General features: G+C 41.8%; 2 protein-coding genes across 2 annotated transcripts in view; one reads left to right on the top strand and one right to left on the bottom strand.

Moving 5' to 3' along the window:
- pogzb (pogo transposable element derived with ZNF domain b) overlaps nucleotides 1–13144 on the bottom strand; it is a 26386-nt gene extending 13242 nt beyond the window's left edge. Inside the window, exons 1-11 of the mRNA XM_028442170.1 lie at nucleotides 13067–13144; nucleotides 5102–5208; nucleotides 4969–5013; nucleotides 4765–4898; nucleotides 4588–4681; nucleotides 4437–4523; nucleotides 4273–4368; nucleotides 4072–4207; nucleotides 3827–3990; nucleotides 3549–3649; nucleotides 3324–3470 (exon numbers count right to left, since the gene is read on the bottom strand). Of these exons, the coding sequence (XP_028297971.1) occupies nucleotides 3324–3470; nucleotides 3549–3649; nucleotides 3827–3990; nucleotides 4072–4207; nucleotides 4273–4368; nucleotides 4437–4523; nucleotides 4588–4681; nucleotides 4765–4898; nucleotides 4969–5013; nucleotides 5102–5204 (1107 nt within the window). The 5' untranslated portion in view covers nucleotides 5205–5208; nucleotides 13067–13144. The remainder of the gene's footprint in view (nucleotides 1–3323; nucleotides 3471–3548; nucleotides 3650–3826; nucleotides 3991–4071; nucleotides 4208–4272; nucleotides 4369–4436; nucleotides 4524–4587; nucleotides 4682–4764; nucleotides 4899–4968; nucleotides 5014–5101; nucleotides 5209–13066) is intronic.
- Nucleotides 12402–17951, top strand: LOC114460124 (retinol dehydrogenase 13). Its single transcript, XM_028442172.1, has 7 exons — nucleotides 12402–14269; nucleotides 14389–14523; nucleotides 15350–15541; nucleotides 16143–16304; nucleotides 16381–16500; nucleotides 17454–17658; nucleotides 17716–17951. Exons 1-7 carry the CDS (start codon nucleotides 14209–14211, stop codon nucleotides 17819–17821), a joined length of 981 nt encoding a protein of 326 aa, XP_028297973.1. The 5' UTR covers nucleotides 12402–14208; the 3' UTR covers nucleotides 17822–17951.

The raw sequence follows: 17951 nt of genomic DNA, 5'->3' as shown, positions 1-17951 counted from the left end.
TACATAAAATTGGAGAACTGTTTAAAATAAGAGCGTAAAATTCAAAAGAAGAATAACAGTCAAATAAAACAGGTTTGAGGCAAAGGTTGTTTGTGGTTATGGATGCTGTGCCACCTCCCCTCTTCCTACATATGCTAAAATAAAAATAAAAATTCGGTGGCGAGGCCTCAGTGAGAGTAATTGCTGCATTTGTACCCAGCCAGGTTTCAGTTAAGAACAGACAATCAAGTTTAAAGTTTCAAATCAAAACATAGTTAATAAAAGACTTGTTTAAACGAGAACCTACATTAAAAAAGTGCCATTGTCAGTGAAACAGGTGAGTCGATAAAAGGAGAGTGAGGTGATTTTTGATGAAAAGGCAGAGTCTGAAGATTATTAAAATTTGCAGTGTTTTTTCCTGGTTGTTGTTTGTATTGGACTCTGGTTGTGAATTAAACAGGGATGTTTTCAGTGGCAGAGGGCTATCATCAGTCATGTAATAATGTCAGAACCGCATACTGCAGGTTACCGGTTAGAGCATTGCTACCCAGTTTAGTTGGATGGATTTCATCAGAGTGGTAGAAGGACGGGCAGTTCCAGAAAAGATTAAAATTATCAATGAAGCCTGCGTTATAGGTTCTGCAGGCGGAGAGAAGCCAGCTGTTCAGGGACAGAATCCTACTAAAGCGTCCACAGCCACGGCCATAAGGTGGGATTGGTCCACTAATGAAGACAGATTTGCCACAAATGCGCAGGTACTGGAACAGTTTGATGAACTCTGATTTAGTGATTTCTGACTGTTCGTGGGATGCATCCACGCAGCCAAAGTGAACGATAATTCTCCTGATTGATGACGGGAGTGTTTAGAGGATCTCAGGAAGTTTGGTGAGGATGACTAGAATGGTGGCTCTTGGGAAGCAGCACGTTATTGCATTGAAGAAGCAAATGTGTCAAGTGATTGAGTCCCCGATTGTTAGAGTGGTCGAAGGGAAAAGCGGGCGAGGGGAAATGGCAGACGAGTTCCTGGGGTCGGCAAATTAATGGGATGTATTATTGTGGATTTTGATGGCGGTGATGGAGCGCTGGTGGTCGGAGATGAACAAATATGAGGGGCCGCAGGAGCGCACTGTGGGGCCGGTGTGAACTGTGGCAGGAAGAGGTGCCGTTCTCCAGGGTGAGTTGGATGTTTAAAATTTTTGGATTGCGGGGACAGTGACGGTGGAGCTTGGGATCCGTCCGCCAGGGGAGGAAAATCACTGAGGTCAAGGATGTCATATTTGTTTTGCAGCTGAATACTATGCAAGGTCTCTATAGGGGGATGTTTTGCTCTTCGGCGATAAAGAGCGACCAGGGTCCAGGATGCGTGCTCGGTCTTGGGTTTGGCTCCCTATCAAAACCAGGTGGCATCCGATTCGGTGATAGGCGGAGGGCTGCCTGATCGGGTGAAGAGAAAACAGATACCGGGAGATGATGTTACCACCCCCATGCTTTACAGTACGTATGGTGTTCTTTCTCCTCCTAGTTGAGGTATACCTATGATGAAAATCACAGGCCTCTCAATGTTTTTTGCGAGGAAGGGGCTGACGCAGCCAGATGGAGAGGTGATTGGAGCCATAGTTTAAAAGGGTAGCTGCAAATCAGAAAGAAAAAAACGGGGCCAGATCAGGAACTATAGTGTTGGGTTTTGAGTTTTTGTTGGCATTGAGGAGATGTGACAGCGCCAGCTATGGGAGTACACAGGTACGTGCACGGGCTCCAGTGAAAAGGCTAGGCAGAGATAATCCAGAGGTAATAATAGGGAACGAGACTTACAGACACGTGCCCAGCAGTTCGGGTCCGTTGCAGAGTTGAATTTCAAGCGTGTTTTGATGGTAGATCAGCTGATGAGAGCGGACTGACAGCTCTGCATGCGTGGAGCCAAAACCCGGAAGCGGCTGTGACGTGCCTCCAGTATGCATTGGTTTTTATATATGGCTTCTACATGTAGTGATATATGGGTTTTAAATGTGCTCTATACGGTGTTGTGCTAGTTACTGAAAAAAAGTAACTAGTTACCTTTACTAGTTACTTCATTCACAAAGTAACTCAGTTACTATTTTGATTACTTACACCAAAAAGTAATGCGTTACTGGAAAAAGTAACTTTTGAGTTACTTAGAATTAAAGAATGTATTATTTATTTTGGGTCATTTGTGTTCATACAGCTTCATATTAGTGCTGTAATAATATAATAATCCACTGTTGATCAACTGCTATAAAACAACCATAAATGATGTGCATATAAAGCACAAAACAGCTGCTCCAAAATTAAAACTGTAATTTTTCAGCCTTAACACAGTAATGTAAAGTAAGCTGTGTGTATTCTAGGTGTACATTCTGCTGTTGAAAATGCTTATAAAAATAAATGTAGAAAAACGAATTCACAGCATTTTTCTCAGCTACACAATGCTAAACATATCAGGCTAATGAGCTGCTGTTAGCAGTGACTCAGCAGCAGCGACAGGCTTCTTATTTATAACAACAAACCGTGCAATAGTTTGGCTGACCTGTCCCTGGATAACAGTCACAGTCCGTTAAAATCCAGTCCAGCCGCACCGTTAACTTAGCTTCACTGATGCATCTTTTGGAGACAAAAATAATGCGTGTATTTCCACTCTGAGAAGCTCGTCCTGTTCTCGCTTTGACTCGCCATGATTGGCGCACGTGATGTAAACAGAAACACGCTGACAATGTTTCTTCTTCTACTGTTTTACCCTGTCTGGCACGGCGTCCCACAAAAATATGTAGCACCACTGTAAACAGGAAGTACACTGTAGCTAGCAAAGGAACGGACAAACGCACCATATTGTAACGTAACGGCGTTATTTCTTTAAAAACATATTGCGTTACAGTACTAGTTACTGTCAAAAGTGACGAAGGGTCTGGCTCTATATGGGTTCTATATGTAGTTATAGGGTTTTATATGTACTATATGTTATATATGTAGTTATATATGTGCTCTATATGTAGTTATATATGGGTTCTATATTGGTTCGACATGATCTGAGCTGTTCCTTTTGTTTTTTTAATAAAAAACCAAACTATCTGAGCTGTTCCTAGCACTGCACACAAAACAAACGGCCTGCATCCATCATTTATTATAATAGAACTTAAACCATAGAACCATTCACTGGTATCACATCATAACTGAGTAATTAGCTCTGATAACGTGATTAGAAATACTTTGTTTCTATTAAAGTGGTGACAATTTATTATTTACCATAAACTGTAGCAGGAGGATGTGTAGTGTGTGTGTGTGTGTGTGTGTGTGTGTGTGTGTGTGTGTGTGTGTGTGTGTGTGTGTACCTGGTGTCGTAGCAAGTGGTGTGTGTAGTTGAGCAGGTTCTTAGTGATTCTCAGACAGAAAACACACATCAAGAAATGAGTGTCTTTGTGGAAGTTGGAGAAGTGTTTGATGACGTCTGAGTAGAAGGACGATCGAAAGGAGCACACCTGAAAGAGAGAGAGACACACACACACACAGAGGGAGCGTGAGGCTGGGCTGAGGCTCAGAGGTCAGAGGTCACTCACCTGGCAGACGTAGGGCATCTCTCCTGGTTTGTGGTGAGACTTCATGTGACCGAGGAAGGATGGCTGAGAGTCAAACGCCCACTCACACATCCTACACACCGCTGACACACACACACACACACACACACACACACACACACACACACACACACACACACACACACACACACACACACACACACACACACACACACACACACACACACACACACAGTGGAACCCAATGCATTAAAGTCATGTTTAAACACATATATACACACACACACACACACTCTCACTGGTGCAGTGGGCGGAGCCATGGACGTGGTACAGGTGAGTCTGCAGCTGAATAGATGACGAGAAGCGACGATAACAGAACCTACAGAACGTCTTCACATCAGAATCTTTAGGACCGCCCCCTTTAGGACTGAAGTCAGAGTGGAGGAGCATGTGCTGCATCAAACTATGTACACACACACACACACAGTTACACAAATGCCATGCCCTGCCCCTGCGTCCCACCCCCTCGCCACATGTTGCCTACCTCAGGTTGTTGTCGGCCAGCTGTGAGCACAGGTGACAGATGAAGCCTGTGGGTTTGGTTCCCAGTGGGCGGGGCTTCTTCAGACCCTCAGAGCAGCCGTAATAAAACTCCTCCACGCTCATCACCACGGGCGTCACTGTGTGAACATGGTCACATGACATCACAACAGAGGAGCTCCGCCCCTCCCTGTTACTTTCCTACCTTTCTTCATTGCTGAGCTTCCTCTACTCTCATTGGCTGAGCCAGAATGGAGGGGCGGGCGAATGCTGGCTCCGCCCACCTGGGTCAGCACGTTACCTGGAAAAAGAAGGTCAAAGGTCACCCCTGAAGGACAGGCTGTGTTTCGACCCACTGCTGACACTAACCGGGCTTGGCTGCTATCATTGGTCTGGTGCTGAGGCTCAGGGTGGGGAGGGCGGGGCTTGTTGTGACCAATGAAGTGAAGGGCGTGGCTGTGAGGAAACACAGTGAGTTTCTGAGAAGATGAAGTGAACTTACCCAGTGTGAGCCTCGTACAGTGGATCAGCGTCACAGGACGGACCATCGGACCAGACCCAAAGTTCAGAACCAACTGAGAACCAGAACCCACCAATGACTGCATCGGGAAGCCCTGAGGGGGAGGAGCCACAGCACTGGGTTAATGACATCACTGTTAGGGAGGATGACATTTGATTTGTGCGCCTATGCAGTCACCAGGAGGGGCTGAGTGCTGCTGGGAAGTAGGAAGAGGGGCGGGGCCTGGCTCACAGGGGGCGGAGCCCGGGCCACAGGGGGTGGGGCCTCAGCCACAAGCGATGGAGTGAAGGAAGTGATCAGGAGTGGCGACGCTGAGGAGAAACACATACACATCAGTCTGACAAACAGACAACTACACACAGACAGACACACCTTTATCACCTGCAATGGGAGGAGTCTCTGCAGCAAGGGGCGGAGACGAGGAATCTACAGAAACACAGAAACATTAGTGTGTGTCCGTGTGTCTCTGTGTGTCCGTGTGTGTCCGTGAGTCTGTGTGTGTCCATGTGTGTACCATTCTCCATGTAGTCCATGTCATCTTCATCCACGCCGTCGTTCACCTGTTGCCATGGCTCTAGCTCCTCCTCCTCACACTCCATAAACAGCTCTGTGTCCATGTTGCTATGGAAACCACAAACACAGTTATTGGTTGATTGTTCCTGCTCTTCTTCATGTTTCTAAATGTTTGTATTTCCTGTTCCTGTCTCACATGAAGAGCTTCTCATCCACAAACTCTATATTTAGGGCCTGACTAAGCAGTCAGTATAACCTAGATCAGTATAACCTAGATCAGTAAACCCTGGATTTATCTCCATTAGCTTCAGCTAAGCAAACATTTTCCGTCAGAGAGTAGCTGTACTATGAAGCAGGATATGAACTCACTAACTTAACCTGGGGTGTTGCACAAAACCAGGATAGAGTTCCAGCTCCTTCCATCCGGTCAGAGGTTCAGGGTCCCCAGGAGCAGAACAAAGCGCTACAGGAACAGCTCTGTTCCAGCCGCAGCTGTTCTTTTAAATAAGTTATAGTTTTAGATATTTATTTATAGTAGTTTTATCCTTTCATTGTCTCTTATTGTGAAGCTGTAATAATTTTTTAATTGTTCAGTTGTCCCTCTGTCCTTTGGTCCTGGTCAGCCTGTGAGGATGATGTTGTGTTATGAATTGTCTGTTTTTGTCAGTACTTTGTGGTCTGTTGTTTTAATGTCAATGTAGATGCAGTCCTGTGTTTTTCACTACGGTGTAGGAATGAAGGGTTATTAATATAAGAATGAGAATATTGATTATGATTATTAATATTAGCTCAAATGATGCCAGTTTTTCTTTAGACTAAACCCAATATTGAACCTGGGAAATAAATGCGTACAGTTCATCTACACCTTAATACACAGATTTAATAAATCAGAGGAATTAATTATTACAGTTTAACCTTTTATTTGCATAATTTAGTAAGAAACGAGAACAATGTGGTGATTAAATCATGAGGAAATGCATTTCTAATTATATATAGCAAATCACTATTCTAAACTAGACTAAATATTGAACAAGAATGCAGGGTATATATTCAAATAAAAACATCATAAAATCAAGGAATAAAATCATAAAACGAGCTCATAAAAACAAAAAAGAAAGACAAACATGAGAGAACGGACAAACGTAGAAATGGTGGATTGTGAGTGAAGCATATTGTAGCCTCTACAGCTAACCTGTAACCATGGTGATTTAGCCTCTACAGCTAACCTGTAACCATGGTGATTTAGCCTCTACAGCTAACCTGTAACCGTGGTGATTTAGCCTCTACAGCTAACCTGTAACCGTGGTGATTTAGCCTCTACAGCTAACCTGTAACCGTGGTGATTTAGCCTCTACAGCTAACCTGTAACCGTGGTGATTTAGCCTCTACAGCTAACCTGTAACCGTGGTGATTTAGCCTCTACAGCTAACCTGTAACCGTGGTGATTTAGCCTCTACAGCTAACCTGTAACCGTGGTGATTTAGCCTCTACAGCTAACCTGTAACCGTGGTGATTTAGCCTCTACAGCTAACCTGTAACCGTGGTGATTTAGCCTCTACAGCTAACCTGTAACCGTGGTGATTTAGCCTCTACAGCTAACCTGTAACCGTGGTGATTTAGCCTCTACAGCTAACCTGTAACCGTGGTGATTTAGCCTCTACAACTAACCTGTAACCGTGGTGATTTAGCCTCTACAGCTAACCTGTAACCGTGGTGATTTAGCCTCTACAGCTAACCTGTAACCGTGGTGATTTAGCCTCTACAGCTAACCTGTAACCGTGGTGATTTAGCCTCTACAGCTAACCTGTAATCATGGTGATTTAGCCTCTACAGCTAACCTGTAACCGTGGTGATTTAGCCTCTACAGCTAACCTGTAACCGTGGTGATTTAGCCTCTACAGCTAACCTGTAACAGTGGTGATTTAGCCTCTACAGCTAACCTGTAACCGTGGTGATTTAGCCTTTACAGCTAACCTGTAACCATGGTGATTTAGCCTCTACAGCTAACCTGTAACCATGGTGATTTAGCCTCTACAGCTAACCTGTAACGGTGGTGATTTAGCCTCTACAGCTAACCTGTAACCATGGTGATTTACAGTTGTGTGCGAAAGTCAGGGCACCCCTTTAAAAACAGCATATTTTATATATTTAAAAAGTTATATTCATATTTACTGTCTCTCTGGTATATGGGAAAAAAAGACAATATTGTCAGGAAACATTAATGCATAGCTACATTTTATTTTATAAATTGAACAAAATTACAAAAATGAAAAACATAATTTTGGCATGTGCAAAAGTCGGGGCACCCTACAGCATCAGTACTTTCAGTACTTAGTAACACCCCCTCTGGCAGATATCACAGCTTGTAAACGCTTCTTATAGCCAACAACAAGTCTCTGGATTCTATTATTTGGGATTTTTCCCCATTCTTCTTTGCAAAAGGCTTCCAGTTCTGCAATATTCCTAGGACGTCTTGCATGCACAGCTCTTTTAAGATCTACCCACAGATTTTCGATAATGTTTAAGTCGGGAGACTGTGAAGGCCATTCCAAAACCTTCAGCTTGCGTTTCTTGAAGTAGTCCATGGTGGATTTGGAGGTATGTTTAGGATCATTATCCTGTTGTAGAAGCCATCCTCTTTTCAGCTTTAGCTTTTTTACAGATGCTGTGATATTTGCCTCCAGAATTTGCTGGTATTTAATTGAATCCATTCTTCCTCCACCCGAGCAATGTTTCCTGTCCCACTGGCTGCAACACAACCCCAAAGCATGATGGATCCACCCCCATATTTAACAGTTGGCAAGGTGTTCTTTTCATGAAATGCTGCTCCTTTTTTTCTCCAAACATACCTTTGCTTATTGTGGCCAAAGAGTTCTATTTTAACTTCATCAGTCCACAGCACTTGTTTCCAAAAGTCATCAGGCTTCTGTAGATGTTCTGTTGCATATTTTTGACGTTGTATTTTATGATGAGGTCGTAGATAAGGTTTTTTTCTACAGACTCTTCCATGAAGGTCTTGTTTGTGCAAGTATCGGCGCACAGTGGAAGGGTGCACCACCACTCCTGAGTCTGCTAAATCTTCCTGGAGGTCTTTTGAAGTCAAATGTGGGTTTTGGTTTACCTTTCTGACCAGACTACGAGCTGTTCTCTCCGAGAGTTTCCTTGGTCTTCCAGATCTCTTCTTGACCTCCACAGTTCCCCTCACCTGCCATCTCTTAATTATGCCTCGCACTGTGGAAACTGCAAGCCGAAAACGCTTTGCTATCTTCTTGTAGCCCTCCCCGGCATTGTGGGCATCAATTACTTTCATTTTTTCTGTCTTACACAGTTTCTTAGAGGAACCCATGGTTGCTGAGTGTTTGTACAAGGTTTGTGGAGTCGCCGTATTTAAGAAACCCTCAAATTGGCACCAGCTGGCACTCCCTAATGACAATTGTTGACACATGCTTCAGGACCAATGAGCTGGTAGAGGTCTGAGCTTGTAAAAAGAATCTGACACTTTGAAACTCTCAGGGTGCCCCGACTTTTGCACATGCCAAAATTATGTTTTTCATTTTTGTAATTTTGTTCAATTTATAAAATAAAATGTAACTATGCATTAATGTTTCCTGACAATATTGTCTTTTTTTTCACATATACCAGAGAGACAGTAAATATGAATATAACTTTTTAAATATATAAAATATGCTGTTTTTAAAGGGGTGCCCTGACTTTCGCACACAACTGTAGCCTCTACAGCTAACCTGTAACCGTGGTGATTTAGCCTCTACAGCTAACCTGTAACCGTGGTGATTTAGCCTCTACAGCTAACCTGTAACCGTGGTGATTTAGCCTCTACAGCTAACCTGTAACCGTGGTGATTTAGCCTCTACAACTATTCTATTCTGTTCTATGATCAATTTCGAAAGAATAAATCTAATAACATTATTTATTAAAGTGATCAGCTCCCCCTCCACTTACTGTAACTATATCAGTTCACTTTATTAATTCTACATGTTTGGGATATTTATGCATTAAGGTGGTCAGCTATTGTCTGCCACTCTCTCTCTTTCCTTTTTAGCAGCGCTGCTGTTCCTTTTTTCCGTATCATGTTTCATTTATTCATACGTTGTTCACACGTGTAAACAAAGCTGAGCTTCCAGGATCTATACTTTCATCAACAATTCTGTGATCTAATTTACGGTCTTCATAAAAAAGCCGTGACAGCCCACTTAACTCAAACATTCACAGCTGGCTTCACTAAGCCGCGTCTCTTTATCATGACTCAGCAAACATGGAACCAATTTATCCAAGATAGCGCCGACCAGACTTTGTCTAACCATGCATTCTCCTTTATCCTGGATGGATTTATCCCACTTTTGTACAATACCCCCCACATTGTGTTAAGTCTACGTTACCATTAGTGACAAACCGATACATCGGCCGGCCAATATTAATGGACGATTTTTGCGTTTTTCACGTGTATCATCATCGGCCGATGCGGGCTGCTGCGTTTGCCGATCTGCATTATTTACAGAGTAGACATATTTTTTACTTGTTGTTGTTCTACCTCACCATTGTTAATTTCAATAAATGATCCTTTTTTTAATAATTTAGCCTCATACCATTTGTTATGATCATTTTGTAATTTTTATGATGTATAATGAGGGTATGGGGTACCAAGTGTAAAAATGTAGTATAAAAGTTGTAGCTAACACATTTTCATTATTTATCTCACTTTTCTCATATTTAGCACATTTTCCGACATTAACACAACATTTAACGACATTCCGTATTTTTCGGACTATAAGGTGAACTTAAAATCCTTTAATTTTCTCAAAAATCGACAGTGCGTCTTATAATCAGGTGAGCCTTATGTATGAAATTGTCAAAATGTTTTGTACAACTTTGGTAAACTATGAAGCTGCACTGCTTTATTGATTTTTGGCACTTCAGGGCTACCGTAGTCAGACGCCTCGTGGAGTGATATGTACCTGTACTGTGCTTCAACATACTGAACTGAAAAGGTGAGTGTAATGTTCTATATTTTATGTGTTAAACCTGAACAATGTTGAGAGTTATTGTTAATGAGTTGAATAAAGTTTGACTTATCTGACTATTTTGTTTCGCTTAATGCGTCTTAATAATAATAATAACAAACTGGTGCACCTTATAGTCCAGTGCGCCTTATGTATGAAAATAGACCCTGTCAGACCCATTCATTGATAGTGCGCCTTATAGTCCGAAAAATACGGTATATAAAAAAAGCATTAAATCTAAATGGTATATGTTATATCTAAATGTTTAATCTATATCTAAATGTTATATCTAAATGTCAAATCTAAGTCTAAATGTTAAATAATATATAAATGTTAAATCTAAATCTAAACGTTTAAGGTAAATGTTTTGCACATATACTAATTGACCCCGCCCCTTGTAACCTCAACCAATACACAAGCAGTGACACACAAAACCGCTCCCACCCACTTCTTCACCAATGCTTGGCTGGGTGATATGTATGGCTGGTTCTGTCCATGCAGCAGTACACATTAGCGGTTGCGGTAGCTGAATAAATAAGGCACTGCGTTTCAAAGCATGAGGTCTTGGGTTTGAGCCCACCATGGGTCACCTTTTTTATTTCGTCTTTTTTGGGATGTCTGGAATACGTCTGCTGTGCAGACCAACGTTGAAATGACGTGATGGCCTGAAGTTGAGACGACGTCTCTGGCGGGTGCAGAATGAAAATTCTTTTACAACTTTCTAGACATCCCCAAAAAGACAAAATTAGAAAGGTGGTCCATGGTGGGCTCGATCCGGGAACCTTAGGCTTTCAAGTGCACCTCCTTATCTACTCAGTAACGACATGTGAAATAGTAGATCTCAGCATGTCACATCAAATTAACACACATTGATGTTGGGAGTTTAATGTGAAGGACAGCTCGTCCACCTGCCATGACTGCGAGCTGAATCACCACCCCATGACAGAACCAGCCATACATATCACCCAGCCAAGCATTGGTGAAGAAGTGGGTGGGAGCGGTTTTGTGTGTCTCTGCTTGTGTATTGGTTGAGGTTACAAGGGGCGGGGTCAATTAGCATATGTGCGAAACATTTAAGTTCAGCATTTAGATTTAGATTTAACATTTAACGTTTAGATTTAAACATTTAACATTTAGATTTAACATTTAGATATAAGATTAAGCATTTAGATGTGATAAATAACATTTAGATTTAGAATTAAACATTTAGATTTAACATTTATATATAAGATTTAACATTTACGTCATTTAGACTTAGATTTAACATTAAGATATAACGTATAACATTTAGATTTAAATAATTATATTTAATGCTTTTTTCACTTCTATATATGCGGTTAAATGTTGTGTTAAATTTAGGAAAATGTGCTAAATGTGAGAAAAGTGAGATAAATAATGAAAATGCGCTAGCTAAAACTTTTATACTAATTTTTTACACTTGGCACCCCATATGAGGGAGCTAAAGTAGTGTCAGCTCAACCAGACAAAACCAGAAAAAAGGCACAGCACAGGAAGTAATTCCTGTATCAGCTGAGGAAGTTCAACCTGTCCCAGGAGCTGCTGATCATGTTCTACACCTCCATCATTCAGTCTGTTCTGTGCACCTCCATCACTGTCTGGTTTGGATCTACAACCAAACTAGACAGACACAGACTACAAAGGATAGTCAGGACTGTAGAAAAGATCATTGGTGTTGATCTGCCCTCCATCCAAGACTTATACCTGTCCAGGGTCAGGAAACGGGCAGGTAGCATAACTGCAGACCCCTCACACCCTGCACACAATCTGTTTAAACTCCTCCCCTCCGGCAGACACTACAGATCACTGTACGCCAAAACTACCCTCCATAAAAACAGTTTCTTCTCCCAGGCTGTCACTCTGATCAATACTAAACAGTCATAGAGAGTCAGACCTGTTTCTGTTACTGTGAAATAACCTGGAACTAAACATATCAACCTTGGATCAACCTGTCACTGTGAATGTTCATGTACATAATATTTAATATAAATGTTCACCTGCACTACTCATCAATGCACTATTATCTTATTTTCATCTTATCTTGTTATTATATTTTATTTAGTTTTGCACATATTAGTCTAACTACTGTTCATAGTTATGTTTATATTTTTTTTTCTAGTTGATTGTTATTATTTAATGTTTACATTATTACAGAGAGCACAGTTCACCAAGTCAAATTCCTCGTGTGTATAACATACATTACATGATCAATAAAGTTGATTCTGATTCTGAAAATCGGCAGTCCGTATCGGTCATCGGCTAAGGTTGATGGAAAAAAATTGGTATCGGCATCGACCCTAAAAAAATCTATATCGGTCTATTCCTAGTTACCATGGTGATTTAGCCTAAGTTACCATGGTGATTTAGCTCGCTAAGAAGTTAGCCAGTGTCGTGGTACAGCACATACCGATTAAATCCAAGAAGTTAGAGAGAGAGAAAAGGAAATAAAGCTTCGTAGTCCAGGACCTTAGTGTCTTCTTCTGTTCGGGCATCTTATTTATATATAAAGATATATAATATATAAAGAGACTATTACAGTAAACTCACAGCCTGTCAGAGCCAAAGCCAGGAAATCTGTTAAGTAACAAATACAATATCACTAAAGATGTCAATAATAAGAAATGTCTAGTATAGTGTCTTTGTCTCTCACTCACACGTATATTTTTTATTATTATTATTATTATTATTATTGTTGTCCTACAGCTTAATAAACCGCTGTTTTTATTGTTAATAAAGTTGTATTGAAGCGGACCGAGCAGCACTTCCCTCTGTGGCCGCAGAGGGCGCTCCGCTGCGGGCCTTTGTTTCTATCGCTGCCGCTTCACGCGCTCCGTCTCCGGGTCAGAGCAGCTGCTCGGTCCGAAGAACCGGGACCGGAAGAATGTGGACCGCAGCGAAACGGACCCTTCCGGACTTGAGCTCGGTCTTACCTGGTCCGGCTCGGTTCAACGCAGATTAAAGAGGCAGCGCGGGACGCGCCGACGTCCCTTCCCTCCAACAAACGTGATGACGTCACGATATGCAAATTAAGTTACCACGTTGGTTTTTTTCATCGTCTTTTGGTTCATCTTGAAAACTTTATTGACAAAGACATTGTTTTACATTTTTTAATTACATTTATACACTATATGATGTGTATATGTATTAATGTGTATCTATATAGTGTAGTACGTTAGTATCAGTAGTATGTTAGTATGTGTCGTACGTTAGTGTGAGTATGAAAAATGTAAAACAATGATATAGTTACTTATATATCTATAATACATAACTATAACTTGTTAATAAACATAAATAAATGATGAGAGTAGTCTGAAGTGAACTGACTCCAGAATTCAAAGGTCTGCCAACATTTCTAGAAACTGTCTATTTGTACAGTTGCCGTACGGACAAGTGCTACTGGTACTGTTACAGTACACGTACGTAGTGTTTAAGGGTTAGGATTAGGTGTAGGGTTAGGGTTAGATTATAACCCAATATCGCAACAATTTTTAGGGTTAGAGTTATGGTTAGGTTTTAGGGTAAAGTTTAGACTTACGTAATTAAAACAACTGTATTCTATACTTTCACTTTCCCAATGCAGTATGAAAATATCTGAGCTGGTGCATTTTGTCATTAATCTTGGCTACTCTGCATATTTAACACAGTATAACAAATACATACACCACCACCAGTTCTAAATATCTGTCTGAACCTGACCCGTCCGGTGCCGTCGGGTCCCTTAAAGGCTTGGGTCTGGTATCCATCCTCTAGTTACAGTAACTAATCAGCTGTAACCAGTTGAAGCAGCTTGGCTGATGACTGTAGTTACACTAACCACCGTGGTGTCACTATGGAGACTGATTTAAACATCCTGCACTATGCTTACTTAATAAAATTCCTGTTTTCCTTTCAGTTTGAGCAGTTTATAAATGCTGTATATCAGGGCTTTGATCTCTCAAATCTGTGCTAGTAATCTGCTCTGATCTGGTAATCTGGTAATCTGCCTCCTCTGCTACAGCTCAGTCGACCCTGCATTAGTTCTGTGTCTGTGTCTGTGTCTGTGTTTGTGTCTGTGCTGCTGCTCTCTGAGAACATGGAGGATCTAAGGGGACTGATGGTGCAGTGTGGAGCCATGCTGGGAGTGTCTGTGATCTGTGAGATTCACACACACACAAACGCACACACACTAAAAAGTGTCCCATTGGCTAAACCTGATGCTTTTCTCAAACTGAGGTTGATCCTGGTGACACAGCCAGTGTGTGTGTGTGTGTAGGTGTGGTCCTGGTCAGGAGATGGGTTTCTGGAGGAGTGTGTAACTGTTCCGTGCGTTTGGACGGGAAAACGGTTCTGATCACTGGAGCAAACACTGGGATCGGAAAAGAAACCAGTAGAGAGTTAGCATCTAGAGGTTAGCACACACACACACACACATTACACACATTACACACACACACATTGATTGTACACACACACAATCACACACACATTATACACACACATTATACAAACACACGTTACACACATTATACACACACACAACTTGTACACACACACACATTATACACACACATTGTACACACACACATTATACACACACATTGTACACACACACAAACACACACACATTATACACACATTGTACACACACACAAACACACATTATACACACACATTACACAAACACGTATTACACACATTACACACACACACACACACATATTATACACACATTATACACACACATTGTACACACACACAACTTGTACACACACACATTATACACACACATTGTACACACACACATTGTACACACACACAAACACACACACATTATACACACATTATACAAACACACGTTACACACATTATACACACACACACATTACACAAACACGTATTACACACATTACACACACACACACACACACACACACATTATACACACACATTGTACACACACAACTTGTACACACACACATTATACACACACATTGTACACACACACATTATACACCCACATTGTACACACACACAAACACACACACACATTATACAAACACACGTTACACACATTACACACACACACACACATTACACAAACACGTATTACACACACTACACACACACACACACATTATACACACACACTATACAAACACGTTACACACATTATACACACACACACACATTACACACACACACACATTATACACACACACTGGCTGTGTCACCAGGTGCCCGGGTGGTGATGGCGTGCAGAGACCTGATGAAGGCGGAGCAGGCAGCCAATCAGATCAGAGAATCCACAGGAAATGGAAACGTTGTGATTCGTCACCTCAACCTGTCGTCGCTCCACTCCGTTACGACCTTCGTTAAAGACTTCAACGACACAGAGGACAGACTGGACATCCTCATCAACAACGCAGGTCAGTAGCTGTCTGTCTGTCTGTCTGTCTGTCCCCCCCCATAAATAAATAAAGATGTTAAAAACGAAAAAAAATCAATACACAGTGTACACAAAATACACCCTATTTTAAAATATAGAATAATACAATATAACACCTACAGGTATGCAAGGACATTTCTACTTTTATGTTTGGTTTTATTAGTCAGTAATACAATGTTTAACCAACACAATAGATTTATATAGAATAGAACAAGAACGACATATACACAGATACAAAAAGTGAATGTAATGTTGTGGCTGTAAATATCTTCTCAATGCATCTGGAGAACTGTAAATGGTTTATATTCATTTATTTGGATAATAAGGCAACCCTTAAACTAATATTTTGTTATAATTTAGGGTTTCTAACTTTTTCACCTCTCATGCATTATTTGTGTTTCTGTTTTTATGACGTCTCCATCTCGTCTCTCTCTCTAAATATTAATATTTAATTCACCTACATGTACTGTGATTGTAAAGGTATTATTATTTTCTTTTCGTGGGGTGCAATTTGGCCTGGGTTGCCTGGCAACAAGGCCGACCCTGCTCACCTGTCTGTCTGTGTCTGTCTGTGTCTGTAGGTGTGATGATGTGTCCTAAATGGCTGACAGAGGACGGGTTTGAAACTCAGCTAGCTGTCAATCATCTAGCTCATTTCCTACTGACCAATCTGCTGCTGCCAAAGCTAAAAAGCTCCGCCCCTAGCCGTGTGATAAACGTGGCGTCTATCGCTCACCGAGGAGGTGAATCCATCTATCCATTCATCCATCCATTCATCCGTCCGTCCATACGTCAACTGACCTTTTCTTGGGATTTTAGGTCACATCGACTTTGACGACTTGTTCTTCAGTCGGAGAACGTACAGTCCGTTAGAGAGCTACAGACAGAGCAAGCTAGCTAACGTGCTGTTTTCCAGAGAGCTGGCCCGCAGACTCAAAGGTCCCCACAAGGACACACACACACACACACACACACACACACACACACACACACACACACACACACACACACACACACACACACACAAAGTAGTTGTATGTAGCTGTCTGTTGCTGTGTGTCTGTAGCTAATAGTCTTTAACTAACAGTCTGTAGCTAACGGTCTGTAGCTAACGGTCTGTAGCTAACAGTCTGTTGCTAAAAGTCTGTAGCTAATAGTCTTTAACTAACAGTCTGTAGCTAATAGTCTTTAACTAACAGTCTGTAGCTAACAGTCTGTAGCTAACGGTCTGTAGCTAATGGTCTTTAACTAACAATCTGTAGCTAACGGTCTGTAGCTAACATTCTGTTGCTAACAGTCTGTAGCTAATAGTCTTTAACTAACAGTCTGTAGCTAACGGTCTGTAGCTAACAGTCTGTAGCTAATAGTCTTTAACTAACAGTCTATAGCTAACGGTCTGTAGCTAACAGTCTGTAGCTAATAGTCTTTAACTAACAGTCTGTAGCTAACAGTCTGTAGCTAACAGTCTGTAGCTAATAGTCTTTAACTAACAGTCTGTAGCTAACGGTCTGTAGCTAATGGTTTTTAATTAACAGCCTGTAGTTGAGTGTCTGTAGCTAATGGTCTTTAACTAACAGTCTGTAGCTAACGGTCTGTAGCTAACAGTCTGTAGGTAATGGTTTTTAACTAACAGTCTGTAGCTAACGGTCTGTAGCTAACAGTCTGTAGCTAATGGTTTTTAACTAACAGCCTGTAGTTGAGTGTCTGTAGCTAATGGTCTTTAACTAACAGTCTGTAGCTAACGGTCTGTAGCTAATGGTCTTTAACTAACAGTCTGTAGCTAACGGTCTGTAGCTAATGGTCTTTAACTAACAGTCTGTAGCTAACGGTCTGTTGCTAACAGTCTGTAGTGGTCTGTCTGTTGCTAAAAATCTGTAGCGGTCTGTCACCAGGCTCTGGGGTGTCCTCCTTCAGTGTCCATCCTGGGGTGATCCGTACCGAGCTGGGCCGTCATGTCCAGTCGTGGTTCCCCCTGCTGGGGGTGCTGCTGAGCCTCCCGTCGCTGCTGCTGATGAAGACGCCCCACCAGGGCTGTCAGACCAGCGTCTACTGCAGCGTGACACCAGGCCTCGAGGAACGGTCCGGACGCTACTTCAGGTAGGACCACGGTTGGCTGGGATGGCGTGGGTGGGGCTAACATCTTTCTGTCTGCAGTGACTGCGCTGAGAAGGAGGCGGGGCCTGAGGGGCGGGACGACGAGGTAGCCTATCGGCTGTGGGAGGAGAGCGCGCGATTGGTGGGCTTGAAGGAAACCTGCTGACTCATCATGAGCTTTATTTTTTGAATATTTAGCTTCTAACTTGATTTATAATGTAAACATCTGTCTGTTTATGTCAGTACTGACCTCTGACCTGTTCACTGATTGAGCTCTAATAAACACTGACACTCTG

The sequence above is a fragment of the Gouania willdenowi genome, unplaced genomic scaffold (genome assembly GCF_900634775.1).
Source record: "Gouania willdenowi unplaced genomic scaffold, fGouWil2.1 scaffold_3_arrow_ctg1, whole genome shotgun sequence".
Lineage (NCBI taxonomy): Eukaryota > Metazoa > Chordata > Actinopteri > Blenniiformes > Gobiesocidae > Gouania > Gouania willdenowi.
The sequence above is the reverse complement of the archived record's forward strand: the minus strand, read 5'-3'. Positions and strand labels throughout refer to the sequence as shown.